The sequence below is a fragment of the Chlorocebus sabaeus genome, chromosome 12, assembly GCF_047675955.1.
Source record: "Chlorocebus sabaeus isolate Y175 chromosome 12, mChlSab1.0.hap1, whole genome shotgun sequence".
NCBI lineage: Eukaryota > Metazoa > Chordata > Mammalia > Primates > Cercopithecidae > Chlorocebus > Chlorocebus sabaeus.
Window position 1 is genome coordinate 113592485 of NC_132915.1, and position 24709 is coordinate 113617193.

Consider the following 24709-nt stretch of genomic DNA (forward strand, 5'->3'; position numbering starts at 1 on the left):
TTCTCCTGCCTTCCTTTCGTCTGCCCCAACGCAGGACGCTAACATTCTTGCCTTTCTGATTGTGGGTCTTTTTTTTTTTTTTTTTTTTGAGACAGAGTCTGGCTCTGTCACCCAGGCTGGAGTGCAGTGGCCGGATCTCAGCTCACTGCAAGCTCCGCCTCCCAGGTTTATGCCATTCTCCTGCCTCAGCCTCCCGAGTAGCTGGGACTACAGGCGCCCACCATCACGCCCGGCTAGTTTTTTGTATTTTTTTAGTAGAGACGAGGTTTCACCGTGTTAGCCAGGATGGTCTCGATCTCCTGACCTCGTGATCCGCCCGTCTCGGCCTCCCATTGTGCTAGGATTACAGGCTTGAGCCACCGCGCCCGGCCTGATTGTGGGTCTTAAGACTCTCCCAGGAGAGGTCTCACCCAAGCCCCAGGGACAGCAATGCTGACATCAGGAAGCTTCCGTAAAATGCCAAGAGGACTGGGGCTCAGGGAGCTTCTGGACAGCGAACACCTGGAGGTTCCCAGAGGGTGGCAACCAGCGAGCGAGGGCATGGAAGCACCAGCCCATCCCCATGCCTCTCATTGGTATCCTTTGCAATCAATATCCTTTACAACAAACCAGTCAACATCAGCACTTCCCTGAGTTCTTTTTTTTTTTTTTTTTTTTTTTTTTTGGTTGAGACGGAGTCTTGCTCAGTCGCCCAGGCTGGAGTGCGGTGGCACGATCTCGGCTCACTGCAAGCTCCGCCTCCCGGGTTCACGCCATTCTCCTGCCTCAGCCTCCCGAGTAGCTGGGACTACAGGCGCCCGCCACCTCGCCCGGCTAATTTTTTTGTATTTTTAGTAGAGACGGGGTTTCACTGTGTTAGCCAGGATGGTCTCGATCTCCTGACCTCGTGATCCGCCCGTCTCGGCCCCTCCCAAAGTGCTGGGATTACAGGCGTGAGCCACCGCGCCCGGCCTACCTGAGTTCTATGAGTGGCTACACCAAATTAAACCCAAAGAGGGTGTCATAGGAACCCCAACTTGAAGCCGGTTGGTCAGAAGTTCCAGAGGCCCAGGCTTGTGACTGGTGTGTGTCTGGAGGCCCTGCCCCTGTCTGTGTCTGGAGGCCGTCTTGGGAGGGAGCTCTCACCCTGTGGGATCTGACACTGTCTCCAGGTAGATGGTGAAGGAAATGAATTAGAGGACACCCAGCTTGGTGTGTGGGGAACAACCCCCCCAACATTTGAACAAAAGCCTCCTTCTGTGACGGCTGTGGTGGTGTGGGTGCAGAGCCGGACACCGCGAGAGCATTTCCCCCACACACCTTCTGAAGGAGAGGATGGATGTCCAGCAGCGCCATTCATGGCGGCAACGTTTATTACAGGACAGGGAGGACCTGGAGGAGCCTATCTGTCCAATGACAAGGGCTTCATGAGCAAAGTACACTCTGTTCCACTGGTAGCCAGTCAACTCTGAACCTGGCGCGACCTGGACAGGGTCTCCGGAGCACACGGCGTGAACCCTTCGCCCAGATAAAACCTGTGCTTCCTCAAGCATATGTCCATCTGTCTGCCTGGCATGCCCAGTGCTGAAGGGCAGGCATCCAGAGAGGGCGGAGGAGGCCCGAGTTGGCCCTGTTCACAGGCCCTGCCCTGGTGGATTCTGGGCCAAGGTCAGGGCTGGGACCGGCTGGCGGTCAGCTCCAGAGGCCACACAGCGAGGGCCTTGGTGCCCACACGGGCTCTTGCTCACACAGGCCGGCTGTTCCTTTGCAGGTCAAGCAACCCGGCCATCAGTGACACCTTCTAGCGTCTGTGCCCCCAGGTGAGAGGCAGGCCCTCACACTCCAGTCCTGGCTGGGCTCCAGGGCCGGGCCTGCCTCTGGTGTCAGACCCATCTGATGTGGCTTTGCTTTTCCCCTAAGTGGGAACCCAGGTGGGGTGGCAGCTCCTCCTCTTCCTCCAGGGATCCTTCCTGGACCCCTCCCTCCTACCCCCAGGGAGTCCTGGCTGGCCAGACACAACTGGGCATCTCCTAGGGCTTGGCGGATGCCCTGGGTCCTGTTCCCTCCACCCCCTCTGCTGAGGCCTCAGTCCTCCCAGAGGACCTGCTAGAGTGGACCCCAGACTTCCAGGAGACCCCAGGGTGCAGGAGAGGGGAGGAGGCTGGGAAAGTTAGGGGGAAAGGGAGAGGGCTGGGCCAGCAGTCACTTGGGCAGGCTGAGGGTCCTGGCCCAGGCAGACCCCCGTGATCATCTAGTTAGTGGGGGAGGGGCCTGCCCGGGGTGGGGGCCCGGGGCAGCCCCTCCAGGGCCAGACAATGCGTCTTCCCCAGGAGCCCCAGCAACAGAGGGGCCTACCAGTGAGGTCACAGAGCCCGGTGATGCCCTTGGGGAAGAGAGCCAGGAGACTCTGATGATGAATTTTGACCAGAAGGCAGTGAAATTCCTGGCAAATTTTTACATCAATGGAGGCAAACACTGGACCCACGGCCACCTGAGGCAGACGCCACCAGAGCCCAGCCAGTAACTTGAGGGGGGCGGTGGGGCGGGAAGGGGCAGGCCGGCTGGGAGTGGCCAAGGTGCTGAGGGACAGCGGTGGGGGGAGGGCTGTGGGACAGGCCGGCTGGGAGCAGCCTGGGGGGTGAGGGACAGAGGGTGGGGGCAGGCTCCTGGGAGCAGCCGGTGGGGGGGTGCTAAGGGACACCTGGGGAGACAGACTTTGGGGCAGGCGGCTCGGGGTCTGAGGGACAGAGTTGGAGGCAGGTTGCTGGGCAGGCAGCTGGGAGTGGCTGGGGGACTGAGGGACAGTGTGGGGGACTGGCTGTGGGACAGGCAGCTGGGAGTGGCTGGGGCTGAGGGACAGAGTGGGGAAGCAGGTTGCTGGGCAGGTGGCTGGGAGCAGCCGGGGGGCTGAGGGACAGTAGAGGGGATAGGCTGTGGGGCAGGCGGCTCAGAGTGGTGGGGACTGAGGGACAGTGGCTGCCGGTCTCCCTTGCAGGCCCAAGGCATCTGTGCTGTTGTTGGGCCTGGAGCCAGGGCTGGCCTGGGATGAGACACGGCCCCCAAAGATGAAGGAGGTCCCAGCTGGTCTCAGGTTACAGATGGGCACCCCTCAGGAGTCCCTGCCCACCTACACCCAGACCCTGAGGGAGCTGTGTGAGTGAGGGTCCTGGCCACCCCACCCCCAAGCTGGTCTTTGGGGGTTGCGGGAGGGGCCTGCTGGAAGGAGCCCAGGCCCAGAGCTTGCTTCCTGTGGCCAGTGCTGGAGCAACGCCCCCCGATCACAGCTGACCTGGAAGTCCCCAGTCCCACCAGGTACCAGGTGCCCAGCCCGTCCGTACGAGAGTCCTCCCCACACCCCCGCTACAGCATCGGCTGCAGGCACCGGGGCCGAGGTGCGTGTCCCCTCCCTGAGGCCCGACCACCGGGCCTGTCCTCCACCCTGGGAATGGGGGCCTCTGCCTCTGAGCTGAAACCCCCACGGCCTGAGGGCCCCTCCACCCTCCCGGTGTTCACTTCCAGGCTCAGCGCCTATAAGGAGGCCTGGAGAGAGGAGGGCTAGGGCTGGGGCATGGGTGGGCGTTGTGAGGACAAGGGTTCAGAGGCCGGGGGTGGGAACTGGGAGCCAGGTTCGAGTGGGGGCTGTCACTTGGGTGGGGCTCCCAGCCTTCTCTCTCTCCACCCTCCACCTACAGAGGGCGGTGGCCGCAGGGCATGGCAGACTCTGTGGTTCCAGAGTGAAAGCCCCTTCACGCAGAAAGCCGACTTCGACCAAGAGCAAAAGGTGGGGGCTGGGCAGGCAGGGGGCTGGGGGTTCCAGCGGGGCCAAAGGGGAGCTGGCTGAGGATCCGTGGGGAGCGCCCTGCCCTGCAGCCCCCATCTCCTGCCCCCTTGCAGTGGCCCTCGCCAGCCCACTACCAGCCGTTCAGCCGGCCCGCCAGCCCCGCCTTCAGCTTCAGAGGCCACCACTCCACCTCCAAGACATCTGAGGGCCACATCCGCCCAGGGCTGCCTGGAGCCAGGGGGCTGGGCCTTAGGGTGCAGCCCCAGTCCCTGCTTCAGGCCTCTTTGCAGGCACCTGGCAAGAGACGCCCTGGCCCCAACACCTACAATATCCTTCCTGGGAGCCGCCTGCAGAGGCCCCGTTCGCCGGCCTTCTCGATGAGCCGCTCCCCCGCATTCACCTCCTGGCTCAGCACCTGTAAGGAGGCCTGGAGAGAGGAGGGCTAGGGCTGGGGCATGGGTGGGCGTTGTGAAGATAAGGGTTCAGGGGCCAGGGGTGGGAACTGGGAGCCAGGTTCGAGTGGGGGCTGCCACCTGGGTGGGGCTCTCAGTCTTCTCTTTCGGCAGCTCGAACCCCTGGCCCAGCTGCCTACTACGTGGAGGACTGCTACAACTCACGCTTCCCCTCAGTGCCTGGCGTGGTCATCCAGGGTGTGCGCAGACCCAAGCGCCACAACACAGGGCCCTTCTGTGCACTCTAGAGCCAGCTGGGCACAACCTGCTTGGCCCGGCCACCAAGTGGCCTCCCCCGGGGCTTTCCCAGGCCTCCCTTGGGACTCGGGGCCCCAGCCTGGCCTTCTGACCCTCTGGGCACCCCCGATGCACCCTTCTGGCTGGTCAATCCTTTTATGGGCTGTGGACAAGGCTGGCCCAGCCTGGATCTCTCATCTGGCCACCTCCCTGCTATACAGAGACGCTGTTGGTTCTCTTGAGCTCTGTGGTGTGCAGTTGTCTGTCCTTCACCTGGGGGCGGTCCTGGGTCATTTCCGGCTTTCCCTGTTGAGGGATCTCCATTCGGCTGCCCATGAAGGGTGCTCTCTTCTCTTTTTTTTTTTTTTTTTTTTGAGACGGAGTCTCGCTCTGTCGCCCAGGCTGGAGTGCAGTGGCGCAATCTCGGCTCACTGCAAGCTCTGCCTCCCGGGTTCACGCCATTCTCCTGCCTCAGCCTCTCCCGAGTAGCTGGGACTACAGGCGCCTGCCACTGCGCCCGGCTAATTTTTTTCTATTTTTTAGTAGAGACGGGGTTTCACCATGGTCTCGATCTCCTGACCTTGTGATCCGCCCGCCTCGGCCTCCCAAAGTGCTGGGATTACAGGCGTAAGCCACCGCGCCCAGCCGGTGCTCTCTTCTCTAGGGCGGCAGCCTGCGACTCACCCTGAGCTCCAGCCTGGAGCGAGATGGGAGGTGGGCTCTGTGGGACACCCTCACCCAGCCGTGCCACTTAGGGGCCTGGTCCAGTTGCTGTCCACCTGAGGGTCAGTCGCTTGCCAAGCCAGGGAACTTGGAAGGTGGTGCCAAATGCCCTGAGCCGCCACCTCCAGGTGGGGTCGGCCTGGCCAGGCCTCAGGAAGGGCCCAGGGACCCCGCTCACCAGGGCGCAGCCCCACTTCCCCTAGGCCTTGAGCTGAAGACCCAGCTGGGCTTAGTCACCTGTGCCCTGAAAACTCTGGCCCAGGGCCCTGCAGACTCCTGTGGCACTGCCAGCAGACTCCCAGGGCCTTCACCTGCCGGGTCCCTGCACTGCCCCTGCCTGCAGCTTCGCCTGGCTGGGGCCTCCCTTGTTACCACTGGCCTGCCTTCCTACCCAGGGTTGGGCCCCAAGGCTGCCACCTTGCAGGAGGCTTACCTGCAGTGCCGTCACCTGTACCTCCCCAAGTCCTTCCCAGACCCAGGACCCAGACCAGGCCCAGAGCTCAACCCCTTCAAAAAGGCTCTGGGCAGCTGCTCCTGTGGCCTCAGCACCATCCCCTTTTGCAGAGAGGAATCCAAGGCCCCAGGACTGTGTGTGTGCTGTGCCCCTTGCCCTCCTCTGCCACCGAACCAGCTGGGGGTTGGATGAAGGCACGGGAACCTTCGCCCTTGGGGTGACCAACTTGGCCAGCAGCAAGAGAGCTGTGCTAGCCCTGGCCTTGGGAGCTTGGCCCCGCTTGTGGGAACAGGAGCTCTGCTCATGGCTGCACCACCAGGCACCCCTGGTGAGACACAAAGCTAGGAGTGGGAGCGGCAGGAAGGATGCAACGATCTCCTCCAGCTGGGCTGAGGAGGGAGGGCTTCCTGGAGGAGGCGGAGGAAGGAGCCTTTAAGGAAGAGCAAGAGTTTGTTGGGCAGAGGGAAAGAAATTTCTAGAGAAAAACTCGGCAGGGAAGACCGAAAAGAGAGAGGGTGTGTGTGGGGTGCTTGGCGCGGCACTGCCTGCGGGAGGGCGGCGGGCTGGAGAGGCGGGGAGGCCCGCCTGCGATAAGAAGGGACACTGCGGAACCTGGACTCTCCCTCACGGCTCCGCGGAGCTCGGTGGGCGCCACAACCTCCCGGTGCCGGGGAGGGCGGCTGTCGCCCGCGCTCCCGCTGCGGGCCCGGTCTCCGCCAGGCCCCGGCCCCCTGAAGGCGCTCAGACCTCAGTCTTGGCGACAGCGCTGGGGTGGGCTTCGTGCCCGTTTCACGCGGAGGAAGCCACGCTCAGGAGGGAGGGAGTCTGCGCCCGTGTCCTGCACCTGCGGAGCGGAGGGGCGGGGAGCTCAACCCCCGGCAAAACGTCCCCGCGGCGCGTGGCTGCCGCGAGATCAACAAGAGCGTTTTCCATGCTTCTGTACACGAAATTCACTCGGCTGACATGACGTCAGTTCAGACCGATCAGCAGATCAGTTCAGCAGATCAGACCGACCCCGCGTCCGCCCCTCACGCTCCCACCCGCCCTCTTCTGCCAGAAACCCCGGGAGCGGGCGGGACCGGGCGGGCGCATGCGCACTGGGCTGGCTGGGCGGGGTCTCTCGCGCCGGGAGAGGGCGCTGCTCCCAGGAACCTGCGCGCGGCTCCGGCGGCGTTTCCCGGGGGCCGGTTGGCGGGCGGACCCGGGCGGTGCGGGGCGGAAGTGGGCGGCTGCGGGACGCGCGCGGAGCCGCGCGGCGGGCGGGACTTGGCCGAGCTGGAGGGCGTCGGGGAGCGGGGCTCGGGCGGCCCCCGAGGCCCGGCGGAGCGGGCTTCTGGGGTGTCTGCGGCGGCGCCGGGGGAGCGGGCTGGGGATGGGGCGCCTAGCCGGGCGGCGGCCGGGGCCTCGGCCATGTTCGCGGGGCTGCAGGACCTGGGCGTGGCCAACGGCGAGGACCTGAAGGAGACCCTGACCAACTGCACGGAGCCGCTCAAGGCCATCGAGCAGTTCCAGGTAGGGCAGCCCCCGGGGCGGGGGGAGCCCGGTGCGAGGTCAGGGCTGCCTGCGCGGGAGTCGGGCCTGGCGGAGGCGCCGGAAGTTTTCCGGCTTTCTGTTGGTGTCTGAGTCTTGTTTTGGGGAGTCCGGAGCCAGCACCCCTTTGCTGGACGGCTGGGTGGCTTTCGGTGGCTGCGGTTACCGCCAGCACGGCTGGGAACACCTGGGTTCGTACCTCCCTGGGTTCGAGCTCTTAGAACCTTGGGGTGCCCGGGCACACTGGGCTACGGCTGAGATTTCTCTTGACTTCCTCAGACAGAGAATGGCGTGCTGCTGCCCTCTCTTCAGTCGGCTCTCCCCTTCTTGGACCTGCACGGGACGCCGCGGCTGGAGTTCCACCAGTCGGTGTTCGATGAGCTGCGGGACAAGCTGCTGGAGCGAGTGTCAGCCATCGCTTCGGAGGGGAAGGCTGAGGAAAGGTGGGTCAGCGGGAGGGATGGGCAGGTGAGATGTGCGGCTGTCCTTTCAGCCTTCGATCGACTCAGGGGCATTTATCATCCTTTTGGCTCCACATCCTTGCTCCCAGAGGTGGCCTGGCTCTGTGTCTGAGTGTGGAGCCTTGCCCCATGTGTCCTGCGCCTGGAGGCTTGTCCTGGTAGCTGTTACCTGTGTGGGGACAAGCAGGTAGCTGCTCTGATCTGGCGCATCGCTGCACCATCAATCCTGTGAGTTGTTCCAGGTACAAGAAGTTGGAAGACCTTCTGGAGAAGAGCTTTTCTCTGGTCAAGATGCCGTCCCTGCAGCCCGTGGTGATGTGCGTCATGAAGCACCTGCCCAAGGTAGGGCCCTAACCCTAACCCTGACGTAGTGGCGTGGACCGTCTGCCCACCCCTCATGCCCTTAGTTGGTGGAAGTTCTGGTGGCCACCTAGCTCTGGGAGCTTCCCACGCCGCCTGCCGGAGTGCTGTCCATGGTGAGCTCTGTCTGGCTTGTCCCACATGAGCCGCGTGGAGACTGAACCTTAGCACAGGAGTTGGGGTGTGGGGCCCCTCCTGGGAAAGAGCTGTTGGTATTTAGCTTGTCTGCCTGAACCTGCTGGGGCCAGGGAACCAGTCATAGGTGTCCTGTGGGGTGGGGTTTAGCTGGAGGTGGTCTTGGGGGGATCTGAGGCCTCTTGGCTTGTCTTAAGAGAGACCCAGGGACACAGGGGCCACTCACAGCCTGCCTGTGGTGTCATGTAGGTTCCTGAGAAAAAGCTGAAGCTAGTAATGGCTGACAAGGAGCTGTATCGAGCCTGCGCCGTGGAGGTGAAGCGGCAGATCTGGCAAGACAACCAGGCTCTCTTTGGGGATGAGGTTTCCCCGTTGCTGAAGCAGTACATCCTGGAGAAGGAGAGCGCGCTCTTCAGCACAGAGCTCTCTGTTCTGCACAACTTCTTCAGCCCTTCCCCCAAGACCAGGCGCCAGGGCGAGGTGAGGGGACAGGCCGTGTGCAGGGTGGGGCACCTTTTGGGGGTGCTGTGGCTGGCCCCGTCAGCTGCCTGGGGATCAACACCCTGCTGCCCTGTAAATGGTTGGATGGTTCTGCTTCTTGGCTGGGCGGCAGGGGAGGGCTGGCCTGTACCCGTGCTGGAAAGAAAGTTGGTGGTTTTTCTATTTGTAGTTTACATTTCTTTAAAGTGATATATGGACAACATTAAAATCTACAGAAAGGCCCCTAATGAGAAGTTACAGCATCCGCCTCCCCTACTTCTTTTTTTTTTTTTGAGACGGAGTCTTGCTCTGTCGCCCAGGCTGGAGTGTGATGGCCTGATCTCGGCTCACTGCAAGCTCCACCTCCCGGGTTCACGCTATTCTCCTGCCTCAGCCTCCTGAATAGCTGGGACTACAGGCGCCCGCCACCGTGCTCGGCTAATTTTTTGTATTTTTATTGAAGACGGGGTTTCATCGTGTTAGCCAGGATGGTCTCGATCTCCTGACCTCATGATCTGCCCGCCTCGGCCTCCCAAAGTGCTGGGATTACAGGCGTGAGCCACTGTGTACGGCACCTCCCCGCCCCCGGCCCACCTCTAAAAAGCAGGTGCTGTTTGGTCCTTCAACTTTTTTTTTTCTGTTTCATGAAAACATGTATTAGATGACAGCTGTACATGGCCTAAGCTGTGTGTGGGCTGGTAAAGGCTTGAGTGCCGGCTAGAACCAGGGAAACTGCTGTCCCCTTTTCATGTTCACAGAATAGCTATTTCTCTAGTTGGGCCAGTCCTATGGCCTGCAAAGGAGGTAAACATTTTAAAGCAAGACTTAGGTGAACTGGAATGGAGCCAGAGATGAGGGCACTAAGCCAGACCTCCCAGGCAGTGATCTAACAGCTTGTTCTTGGTGTCCCAGCTCTTTTGCTCCGAACATGGATGGGGAATGTGAACGCTCTCTTCTGGCTGGGATGAAGCATCTAGGTGATAAGAAATCCAGCAAGGGGCTGAGGAAGGGAGGCAAGAGTTGCTTTTTATTGACTTGGAAGTGGGCTCTTCAGTGAAGCCTCTTTGGGTTTAAGAGCATTTTCCTGCTTCCTTGTTCTTCCTGCAACTTCTGCTGCCTGAGCTGCCATGCTTGTAATCCAGCGTCCATTTCCTGTGACAGCAGTATAACTCGTCTTGCAAACTTCTCCCTTTCAGCTTTTCTTCCAAGCTGGCCTTTCACTGGGGGAGCAGGGCGGCCATCCACCTATGACCAGTCTGGGAGCTCTGTAAGGGGCCCGTAGCCAGAGGGGTTGGCCGCCAGTCCCTGCTGTAGTCGCCACTGGCTGGCCGCCCGCCCAAGCGGCTGCACCAGAGTGCAGCCTCCAGACACCTGTGAAGAGAACAGTTGCCAGAGCAGCCATGCTGAGCCAGAGTAGCCGGGGTAGCCCTCTTTTTTTCTTTTCTTTTTTTTTTTTTTTTTTGAGACGTAGTCTTGCTCTGTTGCCCAGGCTGGAGTGCAGTGGCGCGATCTTGGCTCATTGCAAGCTCCGCCTCTCGGGTTCACTCCATTCTCCTGCCTCAGCCTTCCAAGTAGCTGGGACTACAGGTGCCCACCACCACGCCTGGCTAATTTTTTGTATTTTTAGTAGAGCTGGGGTTTCTCTGTGTTAGCCAGGATGGTCTCGCTTTCCTGAACTTATGATCCACCCGCCTTGGCTTCTCAAAGTGCTGGGATTACAGGCGTGAGCCACAGTGCCTGGCCTGGTCCTTCAGTTTTCAGGTATTTAAATGATTTGTTAATATGGTTGCAGTTGACTTGTTTTTCATTTTTCAGAGGATAGCAAACCCAGGGTTCCGTCTGTTAATAATATTGGCATTGTTCTAAACTGAAACTTGCTGACAGTTTTCTTTGTTCTTTTTGAGGCGGTGTCTCGCTCTGTCGCCCAAGCTGGAGTGCAGTGGCGCAATCTCGGCTCACTGCAAGCTCTGTCTCCCAGGTTCACTCCATTCTCCTGCCTCAGCCTCCTGAGTAGCTGGGACCACAGGAGCCGCCACCACGCCCGGCTAGTTTTTTGTATTTTTAGTAGAGCCAGGGTTTCACCGTGTTAGCTAGGATGGTCTCGATCTCCTGACCTCGTGATCCGCCCACCTCGGCCTCCCAAAGTAGTGGGATTAAAGACGTGAGCTACCGCGCCCGGCCTTTTCTCTTTTTTTTTTTTTTTTGAGACAGGAGTTTCGCTCTTGTCACCCAGGCAGAAGTGCAATGGTGTGGTCTGGGCTCACTGCAGCCTCTGCCTCCTGGGTTCAAGCTATTCTGCCTCAGCCTCCCCAGTAGCTGGGATTATAGGCGTGTGCCATCATGCCCAGCCAATTTTGGTGTTTTTAGTATCATCGTGTTTGCCAGGCTCGCCTTGAACTCCTGAGCTCACGTGATCTGCCTGCCTTGGCCTCGCAAAGTGCTGGGATTGTAGGCATGAGCCACTCTGCCTGGCCCTTTTTTTTTTTTCTGTTTTTTTTTTTTGAGATGGAGTCTTGCTTTGTCACCCAGGCTATAGTGCAGTGCCTCGAACTCGGCTCACTGCAACCTCTGCCTCCTGAGTTCAAGCAATTCTCCTGCCTCAGCCTCTCGAGTAGCTGGGACTACAGGCCAGCCCCACCATGCCTGGCTAATTTTTGTATTTATTTAGTACAGACAGTGTTTCATCTTGTTGACCAGGCTGAACCAAGAAGAACTCCTGACCTCAGGTGATCCGCCCACCTTGGCCTCCCAAAGTGCTGGGATTATAGGTGTGAGCCTGGCCGTAACCAACTTTAGCACCGTTCAATAGAAAGATAAAGTGAACTATAAGTTAAGATTTTTCAGTATCCACATGAAGAAAAAAAAAGTGAGATCAATTTCATTAATGTTTTGTTTGGTCCAGTGTATCCAAAGTATTATCTTTTAGCATGTAATTCATGTGAAGGATTGGGCTGGGTACCGTGGCTCACGCCTGTACTCCTAGTACTTTGGGAGGCTGAGGTGGGAGGATCGCTTGAGCTTAGTAGTTGAAGACCAAAGGGAGACCTTGTCTTTACAAGAAAAAAAATTTAACTAAGCATGGTGGCGCATACCTGTTGTCCCAACTACTGAGGAGGCTGAAGCAGAAGGATCGCTTGGGCCCAGGAGATCGAAGCTGCAGTGAGGTGTGATTAGCCACTGCACTCCAACCTGGGCGGCAGAGTGAGAGACACTGTCTCAAAAGCAAAAAAAAAAATATTGAACTATAATGCTTTTTGTGGGAGGATCACTGAGATTTGAAACCTGGTGAGTCTTTCACACTTAGCGCCCTTCTGAACTGCTGCACTTCAAGTGCTGAACAATTCGTGTGGCTCTGGGCTCCTTTCAGGCCGTGGGTCCTGACCACGTGCAGGGGCTTGTTGGGGGTGGCTAGTGCCACCTTTGTTCTCCCTTCCCTGTTTGTTTATTCCCAATCAGGTCCTCCACGGGCCTTTTTCTTGTTCCGTTGCTGTCAGACAGAGCCCTTGGACCCCTCTGCGAACTGTGGGGTGCCCTGCACTTCCCAGGCCTTTCTCCTGCCCCATCTCTTCTGGTGACCTGGTGCTGCACATACCGATTTCTGTCTGTGAGGGACTTGCTTGGTCTGCTTAGTCCTAGGTTGATTCTTTTATTTTTATTTTATTTTGTTTTATTTTATTTATTTTATGTTATTATTTTTATTCTTTAAATTTATTTTATTTTTATTTATTTATTTATTTATTTTTGAGACTCTGTCACCCAGGCTAGAGTGCAGTGACCCAACCTCGGCTCACTGCAAGCTCCGCCTCCCGGGTTCACGCCATTCTGCCTCAGCCTCCCGCGTAGCTGGGTCTACAGGCGCCCACCACCTCGCCAGGCTAGTTTTTTGTATTTTTAGTAGAGACGGGGTTTCACCGTGTTAGCCAGGATGGTCTCGATCTCCTGACCTCGTGATCCGCCTGTCTCGGCCTCCCAAAGTGCTGGGATTACAGGCTTGAGCCACTACGCCCGGCCGAGTTTATTATTTTATTTTATTTATTTTATTATAATTTAATTTAATTTTATATTTTACTTTATTTTATTTTGTTTTTTTGAGACGGAGTTGCTTGTTGCCCAGGCTGGAGTGCAGTGGTGTGATCTCCGCTGACTGCAACCTCATTCTCCCAGGTTCAAGTGATTCTCCTGCCTCAGCCTCCTGAGTAGCTGGGATTATAGGCGCCCACCACCACGCTTGACTAATATTTGTATTTTTATTAGAGACAGGATTTCACCATGTTGGCCAGGCTGGTCTCGAACTCCTGGCCTCAGGTAATCCACCCACCTTGGCCTACCAATTTGCTGCAGTTACAGCCATGAGCCACCGTGCCCAGCCCAATTCTCTTTTAAAAAGTTAAATTAGACCGGGCACAGTGGCTCACACCTGTAATACCAGCACTTTGGGAGGCCAAGGCGGGCAGATCACGAGGTTAGGAGTTCAAGACAAGCCTGACCAACATGGTAAAAACCCATCTCTACTAAAAATACAAAAATTAGCCAGATGTGGTGGTGTGCCCCTGTAATCCCAGCTACTCAGGAGGCTGAGGCAGGAGAATCACTTGAACCTGGGAGGCAGAGGTTGCAGTGAGCCAAGATTGCACTACTGTACTCCAACCTAGGCGACAGAGTGAGACTCAGTCTCAAAAGAAGAAAAAAAATGTTAAAAACTGGGTCAGGTGTGGTGGCTCACGCCTGTAATCCTAGCACTTTGGGAGGCCAAGGTGGGTGGATCACCTGAGCTCAGAAGACCAGCCCGGGCAACATGGAGAAACCTTGTCTCTACTAAAATAGAAGAAATTAGCTGGGCGTGGCGGCCTGTGCCTGTAATCCCAACTACAGGCTGAGACAGGAGAATAGCTTGAATCTGGGAGGCGGAGGTTGCAGCGAACCGAAATCCTACCATTGCACTCCAGCCTGGGCGACAGCACAAGACTCTATCTCAAAAGAAAAAAAAAAGGTTGGGCATGGTGGCATGCAATTGTAGTCCCAGCTACTCGGGAGGCTGAGGCAGGAGAATCACTTGAGCCCAGGAGGTCAAGGCTGCAGTGAGCCAGTCTCAACGGTGCACTCCAGCCTGGACAACAGAGCAAGGCCTTGTCTCAAAAAAAGTTATAAAAAAGATAAAAATAACAGAACCTGCTACCGTCAGACTGGGTGCCAATATTTAATAAGAGAGGAGGGAACATTTTCTGCCAAAAAGTAGGAAGGACAGATATCCAGATGTCCAGAGAGAGGGGCCGTACTGCCCTGCACGTGATGTCCACGTGTCTTCATTGTGGCGGAGCCTGGGAGGGTCCCGGGACCTGACGGTGCTTCTCACTGCAGGTGGTGCAGCGGCTGACGCAGATGGTGGGGAAGAACGTGAAGCTGTACGACATGGTGCTGCAGTTTCTGCGTACGCTCTTCTTGCGCACGCGGAATGTGCACTACTGCACGCTGCGGGCTGAGCTGCTCATGTCCCTGCATGACCTGGACGTGGGTGAGATCTGCACCGTGGACCCGTGCCACAAGGTAGCACAGCCCTCCCTCCTTCCCCCACACCGGCCCTCCTGAAGGTAGCACTGCCCACTGCCCTCCCTCCTTCCTCCTGGCCCTCCTGGCTCCTCTCCTCCCTGTGGGTTTGGCTGGGCCGGTGACCACCTGGGCGCCCTCCTCTCCCGAGCCTGTTTCCTGGGCTCTGATCTTTCTGTCCTGCTGTGTGTTGGCATCTTGGCTCCTCTCCAGACCCTGATGGGGGAAGGAGGCTAGTCCCCTGCATCTGAGCCAGAGACCTGGCCATTCCCTGGGACTCTCTTGCCCCGTCCAGCCCTTTGTCTGTTCCCGAGGGCTGTAGGACGTACAGGCTGGACCTTGACCATTGCCCCAGCTTCCTCCCATCTTTCCAAACCTGGCCTGTGGCCCTCCCCTTCCCCAGAACCCTGGGGACTACTTGTTGGCCAGGTACCAAGTGCTCCAGGAATGGGGTTTCCCTTCATACGGACCCTCCAGCCTCGGGACCATCTTCCCAGGACTGGAGTCACCCTCTGAGGCTTCCATTGTTTGGAGTGCTGCAGTGGCCACCCCCACACTCAGGGTGCCATGAGGGAGTCCCCTTTTAGAAAGAAACATCATCACTGTCTCCAGTGCTGTCCTGACCCTGCTGCTTCGGCACCGTCAGGAGACTGGTGCCCGGTGCCTTCCCTCACAGCAGCTGTGACTGAGCGAGAGGCTGGGGCCTGCGGCTGTGTTTGGGGCCGGATCTCTGGTCGTCCTGGGAGGCTTGGTCTGATCCTGACCATGCTTCCTCCTTGCAGTTCACCTGGTGCCTGGACGCCTGCATCCGAGAGCGGTTCGTGGACAGCAAGAGGGCACGGGAGCTGCAGGGGTTTCTCGATGGAGTCAAGAAGGGCCAGGAGCAGGTGCTGGGGTGAGGGTCGGCTCCATGAAGCCTCTGCCCCCCAGGGCCCTGTGTGCAGCTGGTCTGCGCTCGCTGTGTTTTGTCGTGGGTAGCAGGTGTTTATTCCCTGATATTGTTTTTTCTTTTGTTTTTTTCGAGATAGAGTCTCATTCTGTAGCCCAGGATGGAGTGCAATGGTGCGATCTCTGCTCACTGAAACCTCCGCCTCCCAGGCTCAAGCCATTCTCCTGCCTCAGCCTCCCAAGTAGCTGGGATTACAGGCACGCGCCACTGCGCCCAGCTAATTTTTGTATTTTTTTTTTTTTTTTAATTTTTTTTTTTTTTGAGACGGAGTCTCGCTCTGTCGCCCAGGCTGGAGTGCAGTGGCGCAATCTCGGCTCACTGCAAGCTCCGCCTCCCGGGTTCACGCCATTCTCCTACCTCAGCCTCCCGAGTAGCTGGGACTACAGGCGCCCGCCACTGCGCCCGGCTAATTTTTTTTTCTATTTTTTAGTAGAGACGGGGTTTCACCATGGTCTCGATCTCCTGACCTTGTGATCCACCCGCCTCGGCCTCCCAAAGTGCTGGGATTACAGGCGTGAGTCACCGCGCCCGGCCTGATTTTTGTATTTTTTAGTAGAGACAGGGTTTCACCATGTTGGCCAGGCTGGTCTTGAACCCCTGACCTCAGGTGATCCGCCCGCCTCAGCCTTCCAAAGTGCTGGGATTACAGGCGTGAGCCCCTGCACCCAGCCTCCTGGATGTTTCAGCAGGGCTGTGTTGGGCACTGCTGGCCCACAGCTGAGGGACATGGCTGTTGGGATGTGTCTGGGTAGCAGAGTCTCCTCCTCAACTCTGCATTCTGCGGCCAGGCCCAGGGGCTGGGGGCTCTGCTGTCTGCAGTGGCGTGGAGCCAGCCTCTGAGCTTAGGGGTATCTTTTGGCATTTGCTTTCCAGCATTCTCTGGCTGATGTATAGACACAGTGCTGCCTGGCCCCACCTTTGCCACTTTTCTTCTTCTTTTTGAGACAGGGTCTGTGTCACCCAGGCTTCAGTGCAGTGATACAGTGTTCCTCATCTCCTGGGCGTTGATCCTGCTGCCTCAGCCTCCCAGAGTGCTGGGATTACAGGCATGAGCCACCACACTCAGGCTTTATTTTGTTTGTTTTTTTAACTCTAATTTGGAAGATGTAACATGTTAAGGACAAATTGCAAACCTTAAGCTTTTTTTTTTTTTTTTTTTTGAGACGGAGTCTCGGTCTGTCACCCAGGCTGGAGAGCAGTAGCGTGATCTTGGCTCACTGCAAACTCCACCTCCCGGGTTCACGCCATTCTCATGCCTCATCTTCCCAAGTAGCGGGGACTACAGGCGCCCGCCACCTCGCCCAGCTAATTTTTTGTATTTTTAGTAGAGATGGGGTTTCACCGTGTTAGCCAGGATGGTTTTTGATCTCCTGAGCTCGTGATCCACCCGCCTCGGCCTCCCGAGTGCTGGGATTACAGGCGTGAGGCACTGCGCCTGGCCAACGTTAAGCTTTTTTTAAGAAACCCAGCATGTGATTGGTGCCCGTTGCCAGTCCCGAACCCAGCCTAGGCCACCCCTCTTGAGGACTGTGCCACTGAAGGGAGGGGCAACAGGCGTTTAATGCCAAGGCGGCCTGCTTTCAGGGACCTGTCCATGATCCTGTGTGACCCCTTCGCCATCAACACCCTGGCCCTGAGCACAGTCAGGCACCTGCAGGAGCTGGTCGGCCAGGAGACACTGCCCAGGGTGAGTGTGGGCTTGGTCAGCAGCTGTCGGGCCACGTGACCACCCCGCTGGCTGCTCTGGGTGGTTGGGGTGTGGAGGCAGCTGTCGGGGCCCTGTGGCCGCCCTGCCGGCTCTGGTGGTCGGTGTGGACATCAGCGGCCTGGTAGAGGCGCGTGCTTCCCTGCCGTGAGACTGGGTTTCACCCCGTGTGTGGGGCTGGTGATTGCAGTCGTGTGGTCTTGGCCATGGGCACTAGAGACCCTGCTGGGTAACGAGTAGGGTCAGAGGAGCTCCATGGCCAGGACACGGCTGCCTGGGACTGGCGCTGAGCCCGTCCTCCCTACAGGACAGCCCCGACCTGCTGCTGCTGCTCCGGCTGCTGGCACTGGGCCAGGGAGCCTGGGACATGATTGACAGCCAGGTCTTCAAGGAGCCCAAGATGGTAACAAGCCTCCTGTGGGGGCTGCCAGTTTCTCCCGAGGAGCTGTGGGCTGGAAGTGGGGTGGAGTGGGAGGCGCTAGCAAAGTGATTGTGGAGGCCCCTTTGGTCCCAAAGCTTCCTTCCTGGAGGTGCCCACCTTCTGTTTGGGAAAATGCCCACCAGGGGGGTTCTGGGGTGTCTCCGTGGACCATGGCTGGCCACAGGTGGTGGCTACTCCATGTGGATCCAGGCCCAGAAGGGGGTTTGAGGACCTGGGTGGGGGACTCGGGAGGTGGGAAGAGGGACCTGGGGACTTGGAGAGGAGGGTGGGGTTGGTGAGGTGTCTGGGGGAGTGGGAGGGCCGGGGCAGGGTGTGTGTCAGCGTTGGGGTGGGGTGGGGTGGGGCGGGGCCCGCTCATGGCCTCCCCTCCTCGTAGGAGGTAGAGCTCATCACCAGGTTCCTCCCGATGCTCATGTCCTTTCTGGTGGATGACTACACTTTCAATGTGGATCAGAAACTTCCGGCCGAGGAGAAAGCCCCAGTCTCATATCCAAACACACTTCCCGAAAGCTTCACTAAGTACGGGCTGCAGGGCGGTGGTGCAGGGGCGGCCGTGGTGCAGGGGCGGCCGTGGTGCAGGGGTGGCACTGTTGCTGGGGGGGGCTGCTGCAGGGCTGGGTGGGGGTCGGTGTGGGGGCTCAGGCAGGGCTGATGGCGCCCGGGGCACAGGTTTTTGCAGGAGCAGCGCATGGCCTGCGAGGTGGGGCTGTACTACGTCCTGCATATCACCAAGCAGAGGAACAAGAATGCGCTCCTCCGCCTGCTGCCGGGGCTGGGTGAGTCCTGACGGGCGGTGGCTGGCAGTGCCTTCCCTGCGGCAGCTGCCACGTGCGATCCCGCCCAGGGTGCAGGCCCCAGGGCCCCCAGGAGCTGTCATCTCCCCAGCCCACTTCCATCTTTGCTAGCTTTGTTTTCACTTTTTTTTTTTTTTGAGACGAAGTCTCACTCTGTCGCCCAGGCTGGAGTGCAATGGCGCAACCTCAGCTCACTGCAGCCTCTGCCTCCCGGGTTCAAGTGATTTCTCGTGCCTCACCCTCCTGAGTAGCTGGGATTACAGGCACCCGCCACCACGCCAGGCTAATTTTTGTATTTTTAGTAGAGATAGGGTTTCTCCATGTTGGTTTGGCTGGTCTCAAACTCCTGACTTCATGATCCGCCCGCCTCGGCCTCCCAAAGTGCTGGGATTACAGGCCTGAGCCACCGTTCACAGCCTGGTTTTCACTTTTATGTTTTTGTCTGTAGTTTATTTTACTAGGAAAGGGAGACGGAGTTTAGCTTTGTGCTTTCCCACAAAAAGGTGACGCAAGAGCTGCCCTTATTTCATCCTAACTGGCGAGGGGCCTGGGACCCCTCAGTTGCTCAGAGGATGGAGCAAAGGGGAGGGGGAGAGATCCCCTGCCCCAGTCCCCCACCCAGGTGGTGACAGGCCCACTTCCTCCTGGGAGCCTCCACGGGGGAGGGGTTGTTGCAAGCCAGGAAGAAGAGGAAGGGTCCAAATGGGCGCCTTCAAGAGTAGAACTGCAGGTCCGTGGGAGATGGGGCCTCTTTAGCCTTGCGGTACCCACTGTGACAGAGACCCTGGGCTCTTCCCTGCTGACTCAGGCCTTGTCCGGGGTTTGCTGTCTTAGTCCACGTTATGCTGCTCTAACAGAGACTCAAGACTGTGCAATGTAGAAAGGGAAAGGATGCCCGGGTGCGGTGGCTCACGCCTGTAATCCCAGCGCTTTGGGAGGCTGAGGCGGGCGGATCATGAGGTCAGGAGTTTGAGACCAGTCTGGCCAATATGGTGAAACCGCGTCTCTACTAAAAAAATACAAAAATTGGTCAGACACAGTGGTGGGTGCCCGTAATCCCAGGTACTTGGGAGGCTGAGGCAGGATTCTCTCTTGAGTCTGGGAGGTGGAGGTTGCAGTGAGCGGAGATCGCACCACTGCACTCCAGCCTGGATGACAGAGCGAGACTCCGTCTCAAAAAAAAAAAAAGGCCGGGCGCGGTGGCTCAAGCCTGTAATCCCAGCACTTTGGGAGGCCGAGACGGGTGGATCACGAGGTCAGGAGATGGAGACCATCCTGGGTAACACGGTGAAACCCCGTCTCTACTAAAAAATACAAAAAATTAGCCGGGCGAGGTGGCGGCGCCTGTGGTCCCGGCTACTCGGGAGGCTGAGGCAGGAGAATGGCGGGAACCCAGGAGGCGGAGTTTGCAGTGAGCTGAGATCGCGCCACTCACTCCAGCCTGGGCGACAGAGCCAGACTCCGTCTCCAAAAAAAAAAAAAAAAAAAAAATGCAGCAGTTCTGCGGGGGCTGGGATGGGAAGTCCAAGGTCCAAGGGGCCTGCATCTGGCCGGGGCTTTTTGCTGTGTCATCCCATAGTGGAAGGCAGAGGGCAAGAGGGCACGGGCCCGGGAGATAGACAGACACCGACAGAGATGAGAGACAGAGACATACAGACCGAGATGAGAGACAGAGACAGAGATGAGAGACACAGAGATGAGAGAGACAGACAGGAGAGGCATAGAAACAGACAGATGAGAGACAGAGCTAGAGATGAGACACAGATGGAGACAGAGAAGGGGGCCAGGCTTCCCCCTTTATCAGGAGCCCACTCCTGTGCTAACAGCATGAATGCTTTGGCGAGGATGGAGCCCTCACGACCTCAGCAGTGTTGGGGATCAGGTTTCTGGCGGTGAACCTGGGGACACATCCACACCACGGCACGTGCCTAGTGTGTTTCTCGGTGGCTGGTGTGTCCGAGGACAGCGCGTGCATGCATTTTCCAGCTTTCTTTGCGGAGGAAGTTACTTGTGGGTATTAACCTGTCCCCAGCCAGCCTCTCACTGAGCTTGGGTTGCCTGGGCGTGGGTTTCCTGTTGCTGCTGGAACGAATGACCACAGACAGTGGCATCAGATGGCGCAGGCAGACATGACCTCCTGGGCTCACGCGGGCACCAACACTGCTGCTCCTTCTGGAGGCTCAGGGAGGCTCTTGAGGGCACTGGGACATTGCGCTGCCGGCCGCCGGCCACTGGGCAGAACCGGTTTGTTGATTTTTTGAGACTTCCGGGAACACAGTTATAAATAACTTTGATTTGCCTTGGCCTGTCCACTGCAGTACAGTCACGTGCCACATAACATTCTGTCCACCGTGGACCACATATACGACCACACGGTCACATAAGCTGACAATACTGTATTTTTTACTCCACTTTCTCTGTTTAGATACACAATCACTTACCGTTGTGTCCCAGCGGCCTCTGGTACTCGGTACAGCCATGTGCTGTGCAGGTGTGTAGCTCAGGGGCACGAGGCCATGGCCCAGCCCAGTGTGCAGTGGGCGGCACCTTCTGGATTTGTGTCAGTCCCTGTGGAGCTTGCACAGTGACACTCACCCGGAGGCCTTGCGTGTGCTCCTGTTTCTTTCTCATTTGATTGTGGCTAGAAACAGGCTGGGAACCAGGAGTGCGGCTTCTCCTTGGAGTACGTGGCTGCCCCATGGGCTGGGATGTGCATTTTCAGTAACGTTTGGGGAGAGCAAGCTTATTAGGTTTTTAGTGGGTTCTAGTAAGAATAGGTGTTGATTTTTGGAATTCTCTCCTGTTTATTTTTTTAACATTTTTGTAGTGGGAATTTGTGAAATAATATAAAGTCAAGAGCACAGTACGGTGAGGACCCAGCACTATCTCCAACCTCCCCGGGGACCAAGTGGGGTCCGTGTGTGACCGCCTGTCCCTCAGGGCAATGTCTGGGTGTAAATCTGACACATCAAAGAAAGCAGGCTGCGGACATAGGCATCTCTACAAAAGAAGGATGCCTTTACAGGAGAATCACTTGAACCTGGGAGGCAGAGGTTGCCGTGAGCCGAGATCACGGCACTGCCCTCCAGCCTGGGCGACACAGCCAGACTCTATCTCAGAAAAAAAAAGAGGGGGGCTGGGCACGGTGGCTCACGCCTGTGATCCCAGCACTTTGGGAGGCCGAGGCGGGTGGATCACTGAGGTCAGGAGTTCCAGACCAGCCTGGCCAACGTGGTGAAATTCCATCTCTATTAAAAATACAGAAATTAGCCGGGTGTGTGATGCACGCCTGTAGTCCCAGCTGCTCGGGAGGCTGAGGCAGGAGAATCGCTTGAACCCAGGAGGCAGAGGTTGCAGTGAACTGAGATTGCACCACTGCACTCCAGCCTGGGCGACAGAGTGAGACTCCGTCTCAAAAAAAAAAAAAAAAAACAAGACTGCCTTTAAATGCCTGTAAAAAAACTGGCCAGGCTCGGTGGCTCACCTTGTAATCCCAGTACTTTGGGAGGCTGAGGTGGGCTGATCATCTGAGGTCAGGAGTTCGAGACCAGCCTGGCCAATGTGGCAAAACCCCATCTCTACTAAAAATAGAAAAACTGGCCGGGCGCGGTGGCTCACGCCTGTAATCCCAGCACTTTGGGGAGGCCGAGATGGGCGGATCACGAGGTCAGGAGATCGAGACCATCCTGACTAACACGGTGAAACCCCGTCTCTACTAAAAATACAAAAATTAGCCGGGCGCGGTGGTGGGCGTCTGTAGTCCCAGCCACACGGGAGGCTGAGGCAGGAGAATGGCGTGAACCCAGGAGGTGGAGCTTGCAGTGAGTGGAGATTGCGCCACCGCACTCCAGCCTGGGCGACAGAGCGAGACTCTGTCTCAAAAAAAAACAAACAAACAAACAAAAAATAGAAAAATTAACCGGGCGTGGTGGTGCGTGCCTGTAATCCCAGCTGAGGGAGGCTGAGGCAGGAGAATCGCTTGAACCTGGAAGGTGGAGGCTGCAGTGAGCTGAGATCGCGCCACTGCACTCCAGCCTGGGTGACAGAGCGAGACTCCGTCTCAAAAAAATAAACACAGTGACCACAGGCCACTGTCACATCTGAGCCAGGTTCACTGCTGCTCCTCTGCTGACTGCCTGGCAGTGGCTGTGCTTCTTCAGGTGTCTCCTGTCTGCTGTGCAGACGGCCCCGTCAGGGTTGGGATGCGCCTGCCGTCCCCTCTCCTGTCTCACAGTCTCGGGTTCCCTGGAGTTGCAGGAATCAGGGCATTTGCCCAGTGGGGCCTTGCTGCTGGATCCCCTGGTGGGGACTGTGTGCCTGCCACGTATCCTGTGGCCACCTGGCCACGTGGCCGGCCAAGGCCCTGGGAGATTGGCAGGCAGGCACCTTGGGGGCCTGGGTCTCTTGGAAGTGTTTCTGTTACTCCGTGGGCACAGGTGGCGCCAGCTGGGTCTGTCCTCGGAAAGCGCCATCCGGGGTACTAGGAAGGCCACCCTTGCCCCGTCTGCACATGTCACCTCCATGTGGCCTGGCCACAGCTCCTCTTGGCATCATTCCACGGGCATCAGTCCGCAGGCGGCCACCCTCCCTCCCTGCAGGGGCCCGGTGTGGGGTGCTGCGCGCCGTGGCGTCAGTGCTGTGGTCGTATGTGAGGCATCTGTGGGCACGCTTGCTGTCTTTGTTGTGTTTTGGTGTCTGGCTTCAAAAAAGAATGTGAAAGTGCTGCTTTCTCCTTCCTGTGGCATGGTGTAGTTGACAGTCTGGGAGAACTCTATGGAGTTGGCGGCAGGCCCTTTATTTGTTAGGCTTGTTTCTCCTGGGCTCGGCTACTGGGCAAGGCCTTTTGGGACTGGAGGAGCACCTTGTTTTTCTGTCTCCTCCTCCCCTCACCCCTCCTCCTGTCCCCAGGCCACAGCTCTGCTTCCCCGCCTAGGGTCCCACCCCACCCACCCGCCCTGTCCACTCCCACCTGCCTCATCACCTGCTGAGACCCTGTGCTTCCCACCTCAGAACTTCGAAGAACCCCCATGTGAGCACCCCCAGAAGCAGGTTCTGAGGTCTCTGAAGACAAAGGTGCCCTCTGAGGTGGGCAGGGTGGGTGGCGCTGGGCTGATGCCTGCTGTGTCTGCAGTGGAGACCTTTGGCGACTTGGCCTTTGGTGACATCTTCCTCCACCTGCTCACGGGCAGCCTTGCGCTGCTGGCCGACGAATTTGCCCTTGAGGACTTCTGCAGCAGCCTCTTCGACGGCTTCTTCCTCACTGCCTCTCCGAGGTAGGCCTCCTGGGCACCATCTCGCCCCCTCTGGCCTCGGCTCTTGTCCATCGCAGCCGGAGAGGTGGCTGCTGTTCCCCACCTGGGGCAGAGGGTCCCCAGGTGGGTGTGTTGGGCACCAGGGCCCGCATGTGGCCCTGCAGGGTGCTTGGGTACAGCTGGGGAGGGTCCCAGAGGCTGGCCGTGTCCTGTCTCCAGGGGCCTTGGCCACCTGCATCCGGGCTTGGCCTTGGGCAGACAGCAGGGCCTGCTTCCCACCCCAGCCCTGCATGGCCTTTTCTAGGAAGGAGAACGTGCACCGGCACGCGCTGCGGCTTCTCATTCACCTGCACCCCAGGGTGGCCCCATCTAAGCTGGAGGCCTTGCAGAAGGCCCTGGAGCCCACAGGCCAGGTGGGTGCCTGGGGGGGGCTGCTGTGTGAAGGTGCCTGGTCCCTACCAGCCCCGTGTGTGCTTGCCAAGCTGTCCCTGCAGTGCCTGTGTGTGGTCAGTGGGCACCCGCCCCACACCCCCTGCACCCGCCCATGCGCCTCGCTTGCCCCATGGTGTGGTTCCCCGCAGAGTGGAGAGGCAGTGAAGGAGCTTTACTCCCAGCTCGGCGAGAAGCTGGAACAACTGGACCACCGGAAGCCAAGCCCAGCGCAGGCTGCGGAGACGCCGGCCCTGGAGCTGCCCCTCCCCAGCGTGCCCGCCCCTGCCCCGCTCTGAGGGTCCTCCAGGCCTGCTCGGGTTCCGGGGCCCTGCTGAGTCGCGGCCCTGCTCAGCCAGAAGGGGCTCCCGGACCTGGGTATGCAGGGCAGTCCCTCCTCCCGGGGCTGTGGCTGGGCCTGTCCTGGGGTCATGGCCCCCTGCTTCCTGCTCCTTGGAGCAGGCTCCCGGACCTTGTCCGCCATCCACGCAGTGGCTCCGAGGGCACAGCCTCTCCTTGTACTTTCACAGCCACAGAAAGTGTGCTCATTTTCCGTTTTCCTGGGTTAGGAAAACACTACCTGTTTTCCAAGGGGAGAGGGTGGGACCTCTTCATTGGCTCAGCCTGGCAAAAGTGAGGCACACTGCTACTGTCTTGGGGTTGTGGAGATGGACCCGTAACCCCGTGGAGGCCGTGTGGGGGCAGCAGCCTGGCCTCTGCCATGGTGGGTGTCCTGGGGCCTGTGTGGAGGGAGCCACCTCATCCTGCAGCCCAAGTCACAGGTGTGGCCAGAACAAGCCCAGGTGCACCTGTGGCCTTGTTTCACCCTTGGAACCAGCACTCCTCGCCCAGCAGCGCCGCCTTCAGCGGCCGTGACGAGGCCAGCTGGACATATGGTGAGATTTTCTTGTATGTAAATAAAAGGCGTTTTGGTAAATGTGGAGGCTGGAATTGTCTGTGCCTGCCCTGGGGTTGGATGCAGCTCAGATGGACACGGGCATT

At 58.4% G+C, this 24709-nt stretch overlaps 2 protein-coding genes, 1 long non-coding RNA gene and 1 pseudogene across 4 annotated transcripts; 2 read left to right on the forward strand and 2 right to left on the reverse strand.

Annotated features, from left to right (window-relative positions):
• Window positions 1-1317: 1317 nt before the first annotated feature.
• LOC119620175 (uncharacterized) lies at window positions 1318-4705 on the reverse strand. Its single transcript, XR_005236631.2, has 4 exons — window positions 4378-4705; window positions 4087-4187; window positions 3626-3741; window positions 1318-2470 (listed from the first exon to the last, which is right to left on the reverse strand). It is a non-coding gene; the product is annotated as an uncharacterized lncRNA (long non-coding RNA).
• On the forward strand, window positions 2390-4691 carry STPG3 (sperm-tail PG-rich repeat containing 3). The gene is made up of 6 exons (XM_008005487.3): window positions 2390-2499; window positions 2975-3132; window positions 3237-3371; window positions 3672-3760; window positions 3874-4177; window positions 4327-4691. Exons 1-6 carry the CDS (start codon window positions 2390-2392, stop codon window positions 4458-4460), a joined length of 930 nt encoding a protein of 309 aa, XP_008003678.3. The 3' UTR covers window positions 4461-4691.
• A 454-nt stretch (window positions 4706-5159) lies between the features above and the next one.
• NELFB (negative elongation factor complex member B) lies at window positions 5160-24644 on the forward strand. Of its 2 annotated transcripts, XM_008005483.3 has the most exons (13): window positions 5164-7138; window positions 7436-7599; window positions 7860-7959; window positions 8362-8592; window positions 13951-14136; window positions 14919-15031; window positions 16670-16772; window positions 17098-17193; window positions 17609-17751; window positions 17902-18008; window positions 23158-23299; window positions 23583-23691; window positions 23860-24644. In XM_008005483.3, exons 1-13 carry the CDS (start codon window positions 6590-6592, stop codon window positions 24004-24006), a joined length of 2190 nt encoding a protein of 729 aa, XP_008003674.3. In that variant the 5' UTR covers window positions 5164-6589; the 3' UTR covers window positions 24007-24644. The 2 variants fall into 2 exon arrangements, with proteins under 2 accessions (XP_072878219.1, XP_008003674.3); XM_073022118.1 differs by lacking the exons at window positions 23158-23299; window positions 23583-23691; window positions 23860-24644 and adding an exon at window positions 23037-23141 and having other exon boundaries at window positions 5160-7138.
• Window positions 9513-10424, reverse strand: LOC103239558 (large ribosomal subunit protein mL52 pseudogene; annotated as a pseudogene).
• Window positions 24645-24709: the final 65 nt, after the last annotated feature.

Bases quoted from the DNA above. Each gene is read 5' to 3' on its own strand.
- STPG3 (XM_008005487.3), top strand. From the start codon at position 2,390: ATGATGAATTTTGACCAGAAGGCAGTGAAATTCCTGGCAAATTTTTAC. The intron at 2,500-2,974 runs GTAACTTGAGGG...TCTCCCTTGCAG, and splicing joins ACGCCACCAGAGCCCAGCCA to GCCCAAGGCATCTGTGCTGT. The intron at 3,133-3,236 runs GTGAGTGAGGGT...TCCTGTGGCCAG, and splicing joins CCAGACCCTGAGGGAGCTGT to TGCTGGAGCAACGCCCCCCG.
- NELFB (XM_008005483.3), top strand. From the start codon at position 6,590: ATGACGTCAGTTCAGACCGATCAGCAGATCAGTTCAGCAGATCAGACC. The intron at 7,600-7,859 runs GTGGGTCAGCGG...GAGTTGTTCCAG, and splicing joins GAGGGGAAGGCTGAGGAAAG to GTACAAGAAGTTGGAAGACC. The intron at 16,773-17,097 runs GTGAGTGTGGGC...TCCTCCCTACAG, and splicing joins GCCAGGAGACACTGCCCAGG to GACAGCCCCGACCTGCTGCT.